The sequence below is a fragment of the Giraffa tippelskirchi genome, chromosome 11 (assembly GCF_054371585.1).
Source record: "Giraffa tippelskirchi isolate mGirTip1 chromosome 11, T2T-mGirTip1v1.2.pri, whole genome shotgun sequence".
In the NCBI taxonomy this organism is placed as follows: Eukaryota; Metazoa; Chordata; class Mammalia; order Artiodactyla; family Giraffidae; genus Giraffa; species Giraffa tippelskirchi.
Window position 1 is genome coordinate 61,040,418 of NC_137285.1, and position 14,680 is coordinate 61,055,097.

The window sequence follows — 14,680 nt, forward strand, 5'->3', positions numbered from 1 at the left end:
TCGGCTGCTCTCATGTCTCGAGGGTGTACTATCTGTTGCCCGTTTTATAAAGTTCTGCTTGCAAAAAAAGAAAAAACAATGCTTTATTGCCTGTTCAGTCCTCCCCAGCCATGCACCCATCCCCACCCAAAGGCAAGCCTAGAGCCCCTAAAGGTGAGACCTACAGAGGCTAAGGGGCAGGAACTGACGTTCAACCTTCATTCAAATGAGAGGGCTGGGCCTCCTTCCTTCCCTCCCATCACCCTGCTCTATACTGTGAAGCTACTAGATATATATTTCCACCTTGTACTTAATGATAACATTTGCATCGTACCTATGTTCAGTATTATAAATTCCCCTAGAATATACACAGAGAATTATAAATTTGCCCAGAACACAGCTCATGTCTTCCACTGATGAAGTGGAGTACCATCCCTTGACCAGTGAGTACCCATCTTGAGAGACACAAAGTAAGCTAGCATGACAGCCCTTCTCCAGGTGAGGCATGTCTTGAGCCTGGCACCTTTGGCTTCTCCTTCATCAACAAATTACTTCACAAGAAGCCTGGAGAAACACCCATAGATCTGAACCTGCACACTGGCACGCTTATGTAAACCAAGTCAGAAGTGCTTTTTCTGCTCATGTCCTAGAACCACAAAATGCAAAGTTGGAAGCCTCATCCTTTCAATTAATAAGGCAAAAACTCAGGCCCAGAAAGATGCTGTAAGTTGCTGGAGGCTAAAGCTAAATAAGAGAGATCTGTGTACAGAGGATTAGACTCTAGGTACCATTGAATGTAGGGCTTCCCAGGTGGCACTAGTGGTAAAGAACCCGCCTGTCAATGCAGGAGATGTGAGAGATGTGGGATCGATCCCTAGGTCGGGAAGATCCCTTGGAGGAGGGCATGGCAACCCACTCCAGTATTATTGTCTGGAGAATCCCATGGACAGAGGAACCTGGTGGGCTACAGTCTATGGGGTCACAAAAAGTCAAACACGACTGAAGCAACTTAGCATACGCACACCACTGAATGTAAAGGTGAAACGTTCTGAGGGAAGACCGAGTTGCCCCCAGAATGTAACATGCCAGTGAAGTTACAGAAGCCTTGGATGAATAGTGGCAAAGATTAAAAAAAAAAAAGAATGAAGAAATGCACCCTGGTTAAAAATAGGATGTGGAGTCATCGACTGCCCTTTGATTTGTTGAAATCACTTTGAACACAATGATTATGTCACAAGAAAGAGCTTTTCTTTTGTGATGAAGAAGAAAAGGTATTAATAAAAATCACAACAAGCCACATTAAAATAGCTTGTATGGTGCAAGGAATGTCAAATGAAGAACTAGGCTCTGTCTTTGATGGTCTGGTAAGATTGATATATTTCAAAAAGATACATGAATTCCAAAGCAAAGCAAATACATTTGATTAGAAATGGTGAAGATGCAGTTCTACCTCCTTTTTCTTTGCCAACCTGAAACTGCATAGCTATTCCCAAATGAAAAAAAATACAGACTCAATAAAGTGTTAGATATTTTAACATTAACAAAATTATACATAAACACAAACATTATAGGGAGTATTTATTATGCCTAGCTGTGTTCTAAAAGTATTACATGTACTAATTCACTTAATCCTCAAACCCTACGCAATAGGTTTTATTAATATCCCCAATTTACAAGTAAAGAATGGACGCACACAGAGAGGTTAGGTAACCCGTCCAAGGTCACACAGTAAGAGGTTGAGTCAAGAAATAAACTAACATAGTCTGGTTCTCTTATGCTAACCTCCATTTTATAGTTACCATGAACTACTTGATCTTCTTACTTATTTCTTTAAAGTACATTAGTCTTACCTTCCCTAATTCTATGACATGTTCTTTAAAAGCAGGGAGCCTATTTTATATATTTCTTTGTATTCCCTGTATTTTCTACACATTTTGCATACATTTTGTTGACAGGATAACTAGTAGATGTTCTTAAAGAACTCGGTGAGTAGAGAATTTCTAAACAGCATGTCCATATATCCATAGTTTCTGTGAGACTTATGATAACTTTCTCAAAATACATTAGATAACTTTGGAAGTCTAACAACAAAAACTGTTAAGCTAGTGGCCCAGAAGAATTAATGTAGTTTTCAAAACTATACAACTTATTAGGCAGAGCCACACACTCTGGGCCATATGACCTGACGTTATATGAATCAAATAAACATTGGTTCATGACTTGAAGTAGAGTAACTGAGGTGCAGCTATATATCTAGCTGTGTTCTTTTTAGATTAAGTTTTTTTTTTTTTAAACACTTCTGAGTCTCAATTTACTCGTCTTTAAAATGGAAATAATAAAAATGTACCCTCTTCCTTCTCAGGTTGTGTAACAATCAAGTTCCATGAGGCTGTGGAAGTCCTTCCTAAGTAGACAAGCACCAGGTAAATGTAAAAAATATTTCTAAAACATAACAACCAACATGCAGGTATAAACATGTGGCGCATTCAAAGCAACTGACTCTTATTAGTAGCCAGCAGGAAAGCTTGGAAAAACATAGATTTTCAGGTCAAAAAGACCTGGATTCAAGTCCCCATCATGCCATTTACAGCTTGAGGGATCTTGGGCAAGTCACTTACATATTTTTTAAATATTTCTGAGCCTCAATCTTTTCAATTATAAAATGGAGAAAATAACACCTCCCTCACAGGAGACCGCATGTAAGAAGCAGTTCTCAGAGAACACAATGAAATTTAATTGTGACCTCATATTAAAAATAGCAGTTATTCTACTCAGAACACATGGGAGAAATATCTGTCCTCCCAGAGTTTACCATAATCACACCAAACGCAGAGTAAATTTATTTAATATTTATTAAACCCTATCAAATGCCAGCAGTAAAGAATCCTCCTGCAATATAGGAGACGCATAAGTCATGGGTTCAATCCCAAGGTCAGGAAGATCCCCTGGAGGAGGAAATGGCAATCCACTCCAGTATTCCTGCCTGGGAAATCCTATGGACAGAGGAGCCTGGCGGGCTACAGTCCACAGGGTCACAAAGAGTCAGACACAACTGAGCACACAAAATTAAATGCCTACCACTCCTAGGAATTTTGTACTCCCCAATGGCACCCCACTCCAGTACTCTTGCCTGGAGAATCCCAGGGACAGGGGAGCCTGGTGGGCTGCCGTCTGTGGGGTCACACAGAGTTGGACACGACTGAAGCGACTTAGCAGCAGCAGCAGCAGCCCTTTGGACAAACAATATAAAACTGCTGTCAGGTCACTCAGAGTTCTCAGACCCATTTGAGATTCTGACGAAAGCTATGGCATCTCTCCCCAAAGAAAGCTACAAAACTTTTAGTAGACAAAACAGAAGATACAGAATATCTTCATGACCTTGGGGTACAGAAAGCATTCTTAACAAAGGAGGACAGTGAGGAGAGGAGGGACACTTACTATAAAGAAAAAGATTCATAAATACACCTATACTACAATTGTGAATTTCTACATCAAAAGAAACCATGAACAAAAATTTTTTACATAAACCAGAGTGGAAGCACAATTTGCAACACATGCAACCAATGGAAGCTGAGATTCCTTTGCAAGTAAAAAACTCCAACAAATCAATAAAAAATAATAAGCAAAAATGTGATATATGAATGCAAAGAAAAGAAACTACAGCTGCATGTAACAATATGGATAAATCTTACAAACTTAACATGGAATGAAGAAAGCATGACACTAAAGAATATATACAGGATGATTTCACTCATGTGAAGTTGTCAAATAACTAAATAAATCATACTTAGTAAGGTAAAACTAACATTGCATATGCTCATATGCATGCATACACATATAGGTAAAACTGTACAGGTAAAACTGCACAGAAAAGGGGGAAAAAAGTGGTTCCCTCAAGGGGAAAGAAGTCATGACTAGGAGAGACCAAAGTTTGCTTCGGGAAATGATAATACTTGGGCACAGGTTATGAGAGTCTTACTTTGTGATTTACAGGTTTTATATGTTCTCCTGAATATACATTACAAAGTTAAAAAAAAAAAAAAAGCATTTCCACAACCACACGTACATATTTAGCAGGGAGAGAAGGAATTCACAGACTCCCTCAAGTCCATAAACCCTAAGTTTATGGTGTCAAGCTCTGTGAGATCAAAGAAAAATGGAAAAATCCTTAGATTGTGAGGTGGTGGAGGAAGGAGAGAGGCGATGAGACAGGAGAGATGAAAGAGTAGCAAGAAGGGACGGGAGACTCCCCTGGACGCCCAGTGGTTAAGACTCTACCTTCCAACGCAGGGTGTATGGGTTAGACCCCCGGTCAGGGGGCTCAGATCCCACATGGCTCACAGCCCCAAACCCAAAACTTCAAACAGAAGCAATATTTTAACAAATTCAATGAAGACTTTAAAAACGGTTCAAGTTGGGGGGCGTGGAGGGGCGGGCGCTGGAAGAAACATGAGGCCTCTAGGTCAGTTCCTCCTCTCTTCCTTGGAGAGAGAACACCCAGCACAAAGCTAACTAACAAATGCCCAAGCTTGGTAAGGAATGCGATGGGGTCTGAAAAACACACCGGAAACTAATGAGCAGAAAGAGGAGCACAGCTTGCAAAGAAATGTAAACTATTAAATAATGTGTCTCCAAAGAAAGAAGCCTGCTAAAATAGCCAGCTCTGCCCACTCCATAATATCTCGGTTCCTCACCCCTGAACCCAGACAGGGTATGTAAAATGTTAGAAACTGCGAACACCAATTTCTGAGTGAAAAAGAACACCATGTCACCTCGCAGCAACAGATTATCACGGAAAGAAAAGCTCCTGGTAGCCTTGGGAAATTAAAGAACTGGCAAAAACAAGTTACAATATGCCATTCCCACCGGCCTTGGAATAAACACATATACTGCAACTAAATGATAAACATATATCTGGATCATATCTAGTATGACCTCGGTACGGCTCTTCACAGAACATATGTGAAGCTTTTTGTTGAAGATAAGAGGAGTCCAAGGAATGTTTAAATCAGTGGAAAACAGAGGAATATCTCTGTAAAGTTTTTCATTGTGTTCCCTCATGAATTATTTACTCATATCCAGCAATCACCCTGTATTTCATTAGATCTGGGTTTCTACTAAAAACTATCAAGACATGATCTTCAAAACAGTTGGTGTTTGTGTGGTTAGTCAAATGCCTTATTTTGATGGAAAGAATAATGGGCAAAAGGAATGATTTTTTTTAATTACAAAAAGCATTTAATACTCAATCATTTATAACATGCAGTAATTTACATTGTGCAAAACATACTTTTCTAATTTTTCTCCTATCAATTCATTGTTTATTTACTGCCTACAGTTTCTAGTCCTCAAATCTTATTGACATTAATAATCCCCACTAAGTATCAAATATTTAGACGGTAACACTCATTGCTAGAAAGAAGTCCAGAGCAAAGAAGCTAGATTTCCTCGAAAAAACTTCCAAAAGGAAAAATGGAATTTGACATTTGGACAACATGAGAAGATTCATCTTCCAAAAGGAATGATTTTTAAGGGTTCAGGATCCTACCAAGAGCATCAAATCAACTATTTCTTCACGTTCCACTCAAACTCTTTCCTTTCATCCCATTTTCTAGCCTCCATTTGTTCCCCAGAAACTCAGGATCTTCTTTCAATTCTCCAACTTTCCTTGAGGCTAAGGGAGCCACACAGATAAGTTTCTCCAGGGTTTACTGGAATGCTCAGTATATTCCACTTTCTAAAGAGGCCTTAATGAATGTGCACGTCGGAACCTTTCTCACGCCTCTATCTCCCTTTTATTGTCATCTCTTCCCTCTTGTGTTCTTCCCTCTTGTTTTCGGACAACTGGCTTATCCAGTTGGAACCAAAGACCAAAGAATTTCCCCTCTATTATGTTTAAGTGAAAAGCTCCCCCGGGAAGTGAAGGGGTGTGGGTGTACACTTACTCACTCTTCCACTTCTGCGCCAAACTATTGATCCGTGCAGCCTTTGTGCACCCAAAAACAAGATCACAAAAGTAGGTAAACGCCCAGAAATGATTCTCGGTCCAAATGCATCACCTTTTGGAATGCTATATTCTGGACTGGGGAGGAGGGAGGAAGGAGGGAGACCGGGGCGGGGGCCAAGGCGGGGGTGGTGTCACCAAGTAACTCTAAAGCAAGTGCTACAGAAACTGGGTGCACTTGGGCGATTGGGGGTTGGGAGGGCAGGCCCAGGTCCGAAGTTCAAGGGGCACCGAAACGCAGACCCGACTGGACTATTAGCACGTGCTTAGGCTCGGTTGCGACAGCTTGGCAAACCTGTCGGGAGGGGGCATTCTTCACCGGGCTCTGACTCATCCAGAGATAAGGGAGCCACAAGTTCCAAGCCAGAAGCTCCTGGATTTAGTTTGCACGGAAAATGTGCATTTTCGGCTCCAAGGCCCCTAACAGGTAGAACTAAGCTTGAATTTCCTGGGGCTCGGCCCCAAAGTGAGGATGGGAATGGAAGGAAAGCCACTCTCCCTCCGGCTCGCCTCCGCGAGTGGAAGGTGCCGATCCCCTCCGGGCGGGCGACGGAGCCGCCGCTGTCCGGAGCAGGGCGTGCGCGGCCCTGGGGCGCGCAGCCCCGGGTCCCGGCGCCCCCGTCCCTCCCCTCGCGCTGCCCGAGCCCCTCACCTGCGGCCGGGTGGCCGGAGAGCACGCGGCCCCGGGCGCGGCGCGGGCCCCCGAGCTCGCGGCGCTCGCGCAGCTCGTCGTCCTCGTCCTCCCGCCGCCGGCCCTCAGCCATGGACGAGCCGCGGGCCCGCGCACCGGCCGCCAGCCCCGGGCGCCCGGCGCCCGCAGCCTCGGGCCTGGGAGGCGGCCCCGGGGAGCGGCGGCGTCGGAAGCGGCTGCCTCGTCGGCTCCACCTGCAGCCCGCGGGGGAGCGGCCGGGCGCGGGCCGAGCCGGCTTCCCCGCCTCCTCGCGCGCCCCGGCGGCCTCCTCCTCCGAGCGCCGGCTCTCCCTCTCCCTTCCCCGCCCCGCGGAGCGGGAGCCGGGATCGGGCGGGGTCTGGCGGGGCCTCGCCTCCTCGGGGAGGGGTTACCGGTCGCCGAGCCGCCCCGCCGCCGCACACGCAGGGAGCGCCCGCGCCACCAAGACAGACGGGTACAAAATAAACAAACGGGGTAGGAAAGGGGGAAAGAGGAGGTGGCCTGGCTTCTTCCTGCCCTTTCGCAATATTCCGGTGTCAACAGGAAACCCATTTGCTTGACACTTAAACAAGAGGAGGAGGAACCTGCCCAGAGTTGAGTTGGAGAGATGGGGCAGCTGGAGCATGTGAACTTGGGAGCAAACTTGGTTGGGAGTTGGGTGGCGCCTCTGCGTTTCACAGGTTTTTTCCTTTCCCTCGCTTTTTGACCCTTTAAATCCAACCTCTGGGCAGAGCATAGAGGATTTTTAAGACTGTGAAGCTCGTCTATGTGATACTATATGGTGGGTACATGCCATTACACATTTGTCCAATCCCGCAAAATGTACAACAGGGAGAGTGAACTGTAACGTAAACCACAGGCTTTAAGTGATTATGATTATGATGCATCAATGTGAATGCTGAAGAACTGATACTTTTGAACTGTGGTGTTGGAGAAGACTCTTGAGAGTCCCTTGGACTGCAAGGAAATCAAAACAGCCAATCCTAAAGGAAATCAATCCTGAATATTCATTAGAAGGATTGATGCTGAAGCTGAAGCTCCAATAATTTGGCCACCTAGTGCGAAGAACCGGATCAGGTTCTTCATTAGAACTCATTAAAAAAGACCCTGATGCTGGGAAAGATTGAAGGCAGGAGGACAAGGGGACGACAGAGGATGAGATGGTTGGATGGCATCACTGACTCAATGGACATGAGTTTGAGCAAGCTCTGGGAGAAGGTGAAGGTAAAGGACCAGGAAGCCTGGCGTGCTGCAGTCCTTGGGGTCACAGAGTCTGACAGGACTCAGGAACTGAACAACAATGTAAATTCATCAGTTGTAACAAATGTACCACTCTCTGGAGACTGTTGATAATGGGGGAGGCTGTGCATGTGAAGGGGCAGAGAGATATGGAAAATCTCAATCTTCAGCTCAGTTTTGCTGTGAACCAGAAACTGCTCCAAAATATATAAAGTCTAATAAGCAATTTTTTTTCGTTGGAGTCGCCCTGTATTCTAGGTAACTTAGGGTTAGGAAGTGGCCACCATCTTTAGAAGATGTATGTAAGCGCCTGGTACCTGATTATTTGCAGAGAGGCAATGTGGTGAAGTGACAGAGCGGTGACTCCAGAGGCAGACACTGTCATCTGAAGCACTTCGATACAGCTGAAAAGAAGGGAGTAAGAAAGTTAATTATGTGTATCCATATAGAACACATCTGAGATTCATACTGCACATACACACTTTGGCAGACAAAGAGGCAGATTCTGAAATCTCAGAAAAAGATATCCAAGCAGCAGAGACACTGTCTGGACATGACTCCGTGGGACACTCCCCAGTAGAATGAACAAGCCTTTATCTTCAACCTCTTGCTCTATTTTTGAAAGCTTGTGAGGTCTCCTAATGTTCAGCGTGGGAGAAAAAGACAGGGAGAAAGGGGTTGCTGAAAATAGAATTGCCGGCCATACTGGAGCCTTTATAATAGTGATTGTTGTTTCCAGAAAAAAATCTTTCTGCTTTCAGGCAGGTTAGAACCACAGTCAATTATCTGGAATTAAGGTCAAATTCACAAGTGAAATTTTATTACTGCATTAGCAGTTAAATAGGCTTCCCAGGTGGCTCAGTGGTGAAGAATCCATCTGCCAATGCAGGAGACCTAAGAGACACAGGTTCAATCCCTGGGTTGGGAAGGTCCCCTGGAGGAGGAAATGGCAACTCACTGCAGTACTTTTGCCTGAAAAATCCCATGGTCAGAGGAGCCTGGCAGGCTAGAGTCCATGGGGTCACAAAGAGTCAACACAACTTATCGACTGAACACGGGTTAAATAAGTAGACATCTGGACAAATTGAAGTTAAACTAGAAGGAAAAAAAAAAAGATTCTAGACCTTGAGGGTTGTTTTCAGTGTTTAGAGTCACTCTAAGTGAAAACATATTTGTCACTTACCTTAGAGAATAAGGAGTCATTTGGAAGCCCCTACCTTGACTACAGTAAAGAATCTGCCTGCAATGCAGGAGACCCAGGTTCAATCCCTGGCTCAGGAACATCCCCTGGAGAAGGAAATGGCAACCCATCCAGTGTTCTTGCCTGGGAAATTCCATGGACAGAAGAGCCTGGTGGGCTGCAGTCCCTGGGGTCACAACAAAGAGTCGGACACGACTGAGTGACTAACACTGATGATGACCTTGATGACAGGACAACCTCTCAGCTTGTTGGGGTCTCCACGATTCAGAGTCTTAGTTTGAAAAGAGCTGAAAGTGTTCTGAACGTCCCATTCGATCAGAGCTTTAGGAACCTGTGCCCTTCCTTCCAGGTGTAGGCTCAAGCACATTTTGCATTCAACAAACATTTATGTAATTATTGTATGATAAACATCGAACCAAGTGCTGTGGGGAAATTCAAAGAAGGAAAGAAATATTTACTCTGGGGCTCTATGGTTCATATAGGTTTTCTCATCTTCAATGAACAGAAAAAGTTCCTGTCCTCCAATGATAGGAGGACGGATCCAGTTTACACAAAACAAGGTAAAATTTGGTAAATTCTATCATAAAGATATAACCCTAGACAAGAGTACCAAGATACTTCAACAGAGAAAGAATTGTCTTTGCCATAGAAAGAATTTGAACCCCTACTTTATACCATATAAAAAATTAAAATGGATCCTAGATCTAAATGTAAGAGCTAGAATTACAAAGCTCTGTAAATTAAATTTTAAAAATGTAATCCTTAAAGAGGATTAACCTATTGTGACATTGTGTTAAGCAATGGTTTCTTAGAGTGTTGCTTATACCAAAATATACAAGAGACAACTGAAAAAATAAATTGGACCTTACCTCAATAAAAAACTTTTCTGCTTCAGAGGATATCATCAAGAAAGTAAAAGACAACACTCAGAATGAGAGAAAATATTTGTAAATCACGTATCTGGTAAGGGACTTATATTCTGAATATATAAAGAACTTAAAAAATAAGATACAATTAGCCCAGTTTTTAAAAGGACCTTCTCCAAAGAAGAGATACAAATGACATATATGAAAATGAAAAAAAATTCAACCTTATTAGTCATTAGGGACAAGTAAATTAAAACCTCAACGAGATGTCTTTTAACACATGCCAGCATGACTAAGATAAAAAGGCTAGACAATAAAAGCTGTTAAAGAATATGGAGAAATTTCAACCCTCCTACATGTCTAGTGGGAACATAAAATGGCAGAGCCACTTTAGGAAACAGTCTGACAGTCCTCAAAAAATTAAACATAGGGTAACCATATAACAGAGCAATTCTACTCATAGGTATATACTCAGGAGAAATGAAAACATGTACTTCCAAAAACTTGTATCTGAATGCCCACAGTGGCATTATTTATAATAGGCTACATCACTATGAACAAACCTAGTGGAGGTGATGGAATTCCAGTTGAGCTATTTCAAATCCTAAAAGATGATGCTGTGAAAGTGCTGCACTCAATATGCCAGCAAATTTGGAAAACTCAGCAGTGTCCACAGGATTGGAAAAGGTCAATCTTCATTCCAATCCCAAAGAAAAGCAATGCCAAAGAAAGCTCAAACTACCACACAATTGCACTCATCTCACACACTAGTAAAGTAATGCTCAAAATTCTCTAAGCCAGGCTTCAACAATACGTGAACTGTGAAATTCCCAAATGTTCGAGCTGGTTTTAGAAAAGGCAGAGGAACCAGAGATCAAACTGCCAACATCCACTGGATCATCGAAAAAGCGAAAGAGTTCCAGAATAATATCTACTTCTGCTTTATTGACTATGCCAAAGCCTTTGACTGTGTAGATCACAACAAACTGTGGAAAATTCTGAAAGAGATGAGGATACCAAACCACCTGACCTGCCTCTTGAGAAATCTGTATGCAGGTCAGGAAGCAACAGTTAGAACTGGACATGGAACAACAGACTGGTTCCATATTGGGAAAGGAGTACGTCAAGGCTGTATACTGTCACCCTGCTTATTTCACTTATATGCAGAGTATATCATGAGAAACCCTGGGCTGGATGAAGCACAAGCTAGAATCATGATTGCCGGGAGAAATATCAATAACTTCAGGTATGCAGATGACACCACCCTTATGGTAGAAAGTGAAGAACTAAAGACCTCCTTGATGAAAGTAAAAGACGAGAGTGAAAAAGTTGGCTTAAAGCTCAACATTCAGAAAAGTAAGATCATGGCATCTGGTCCCATCACTTCATGACAAATAGATGGGGAAGCAGTGAAAACAGTGAAAGACTTTTTTTGGGGGGCTCCAAAATCACTGCAGATGGTGATTGCAGCCATGAAATTAAAAGACACTTGCTCCTTGGAAGAAAAGTTGTGACAAACCTAGACAGCATATTAAAAAACAGAGACATTACTTTGCCAGCAAAGGTCCATCTTGTCAAAGCTATGGTTTTTCCAGTAGTCATGTATGGATGTGAGAGTTGGACTATAAAGAAAGCTGAGCACCAAAGAATTGATGCTTTTGAACTGTGGTGTTGGAGAAGACTCTTGAGAGTCCCTTGGACTGCAAGGAGATCCAACCAGTCCATCCTAAAGGAAATCAGTCCTGAATATTCATTGGAAGGACTGATGCTGAAGCTAAAACTCCAACACTTTGGCCACCTGATGTGAAGAATTGACTCATTGGAAAAGACCCTGATGTTAGGAAAGATTGAAGGCAGGAGGAGAAGGGGACAACAGAGGATGAGATGGTTGGATAGCATCACTGACTCGATGGACATGAGTTTAAGTAAACTCCAGGAGTTCGGTGGACAGGGAGGCCTGGTGTGCTGCAATCCATGGGGTTGTAAAGCGTTGGACACGACTGAGCGACCGAACTGAAGTGAACTGAGATATAACCTAATACTCATCAATTGGTGAACAGATATTCAAAATATGGCATATCCATTCAATGGACTATTATTTAGACATAAAAATGAATAAAGTACTGGTGTATGCAACAACATGGATGAGTCTTGGAAACATTGTACAAAGTATAAAAAGTTAGAGACATGGTTTCCATGGTGATCCAGTGGCTAAGAATCTACCTGCCAATGGAGGGGACCCGAGTTTGATCTCTGGTCCAGGAAGATTCCACATGCTGTGGGTCAGCTAAGCCTGTGCACCACGACTACTGAAGCCCCCATGCCCTAGAGCCCATGCTATGCAACGAGAGAAGCCATCACAGTGAGAAGTCTGCACACGGTAACAAAGAGCCCCTTCTCGCTGCAACCAGAGGAAGCCCACATGCAGCAACAGAGACACAACACAGCCAGAAATAAATACGTTAATTAATTGAAAAAAAGGAAAAATCTAGAGACAAAAGACTACCATGATGTATGATCCTATGTTTTTGAAATATCCAGAATAGGTTAATCCATGGACCCACGGAGGAGCCTAAGGACTGCCAGGGGTGGAGGAGAATGGGGAGTCCCAGTTACTAGGTATGGTATTTCTCTCTGAGATGATGAAAATACACAATCAGAGAGTGGCAATGGCTGCACAACGCCGAATATACTAAAGGGTGACTTTTGGGGTATGTAATTATATTTCAGTAAAGCTGTTATTTTATTAAGAAAACGATAATCCACTCACCGTGAAAGCAAGGACACAAGAACCAGGGAGAGGGACTATGCTCTGAAAATCATCAGATTGAACTAGAGAAGCCAGATAGGAGTTACAGGTCATGACTGTTTAATCATATGAAAGAAAAGGAAAGGTGTGGCCAACTGGAAACACAATAAACATGTCAAAACACCCTACCTACCCTAGTGACACAGCAAAAGCCAAATTAATAGAAGGAAAATGCTAATGAAAATCCACAGCTAAGAACAGAACAAGATTTGCCCTTAAAGCTTTAAAGTATTAAGAAAAAAATTTGTAAGCAATATTGAAAACAGCCTCCATTACAAAGAAAAAACGTTATTTGCTTCTCACTTTGGATTTACAGCCTGAAACCAAATGGTATGAGTATGTTGCTGCTGCTGCTGCTAAGTCGCTTCAGTCGTGTCCGACTCTGTGCGACCCCATAGACGGCAGCCCACCAGGCTCCCTCGTCCCTGGGATTCTCCAGGCAAGAACACTGGAGTGGGGTGCCATTGCCTTCTCCAGGTATGAGTATAGAACACTACAAAAAGTAAGAATATACTATATAAATACATGGGCTTCCCAGGTGGCACTAGTGGTGAAGAACCCACCTGCCAATGCAGGAGACTTAAGAAACATAGATTTTGATCTCCTGTAGGGGAGGACATGGCAACCCACTCCAGTAGTCTTGCCTGGAGAATCCCACGACAGAGGAGCCATAGCGTCACAAAGAGTCAGACATGACTGAAGCGACTTAGCACACATTTAAATACATACACAGTACAGTGCTTGGCACAATAGATGTTTGTTTAATGCCTGAGTTAATATAGTGAATATAGTTCCCTTTTTTTTTCCTGCTGAATCACCAGAAGATATGAGTCTCAAGTTCTTCAACTTAAATAAAAAATAAGTACCTGGAATTAAAAATTTACACCTCAAGATGTCAAAAAAGAAAAAGCAAGGATGGGCAAGAGTATGCAGTGGATTTTAAAAATATAAGATCTTATAGTTTTGTTTCTTAAAATATTTGAACCAAATATGAAAGAATTTTATGATTTGTTAAAGTAGGATGGTGGCTTCATGAATGTTTAACATGTTACATTATTCTCCATATTGTTCGTGTACTTTTAAATCTTCATTATTTTTTAATGAAAACAACAGAAAAGATCGATGAAACTAAAAGCTGGTTCTATGAAAAGATAAAATTGACAAACCTTTAGTCAGACTCATCAAGAAAAAAATGGAGAGGGCTCAAATCAATAAAATCAGAAATGAATAAAGAAGTTAAAACCAACACCACAGAAATACAAAGGACCATGGTGGTCATAAGTCACTTCAGTCATGTCCAACTGTTTGCAACCCTATGGACTGTAGCCCTGTAGCTTGACATGCTCCTCTGTCCATGGGATTCTCCAGGCAAGACTACTGGAGTGGGTTGCCATGCCCTCCTCCAGGGGACTTTCTCAACCCAGGGGTCGATTCCGAATCTCTTATGTCTCCTGCATTGGCAGACAGGTTCTTTACCACTAATACCACCTGGAAAGCCGATAAAGGACCATAAGTGACTACTAAGAGCAACTATGGGCTTCTCAGGTGTTACTAAAGAACCTGCCTGCCAATGCAGGAGACGTAAGAGATGAGGGATCAATCCCTGGGTCAGAAGGTCCCCTGGAGGAGGGCACAGCAACACACTCCAGAAAATCCCACGGACAAAGGAGCCTGACAGGCTACAGCCCATAGGGTTGCGAAGAGTCAGACAAAACTTAACCGACTGATCACGCATGCAAGAGCAGCTATATACCAACAAAGTGGACAACCTGAAAGAAATGGACAAATTCTTAGAAAGGCACAATCTCACAAGACTGAACAAGAAAGAAATAGAAAATATGAACAGACCAATTACAGATACTAAAATTGAATCTGTGATTTAAAAACTACCAACAAACAAAAGTCCGGGACC

The 14,680-nt window shown here is 42.9% G+C and overlaps 2 protein-coding genes across 7 annotated transcripts in view; one reads left to right on the top strand and one right to left on the bottom strand.

Moving 5' to 3' along the window:
- Positions 1 to 6,967, bottom strand: part of SH3D19 (SH3 domain containing 19) — a 196,931-nt gene extending 189,964 nt beyond the window's left edge. For all 5 annotated transcript variants that reach the window (XM_081543972.1, XM_081543959.1, XM_081543954.1 and 2 more), the window contains exon 1: positions 6,636 to 6,967. In XM_081543972.1, coding sequence (XP_081400098.1) covers positions 6,636 to 6,747 — 112 coding nt within the window. In that variant the 5' untranslated portion in view covers positions 6,748 to 6,967. The remainder of the gene's footprint in view (positions 1 to 6,635) is intronic.
- The window catches only part of FHIP1A (FHF complex subunit HOOK interacting protein 1A), a 381,881-nt gene that overhangs the window by 7,404 nt on the left and 359,797 nt on the right, over positions 1 to 14,680 (top strand). For both annotated transcript variants that reach the window (XM_081544005.1, XM_081544003.1), the window contains exon 2: positions 2,342 to 2,402. The gene's annotated coding sequence lies outside the window, so the exon portion shown is untranslated. The remainder of the gene's footprint in view (positions 1 to 2,341; positions 2,403 to 14,680) is intronic.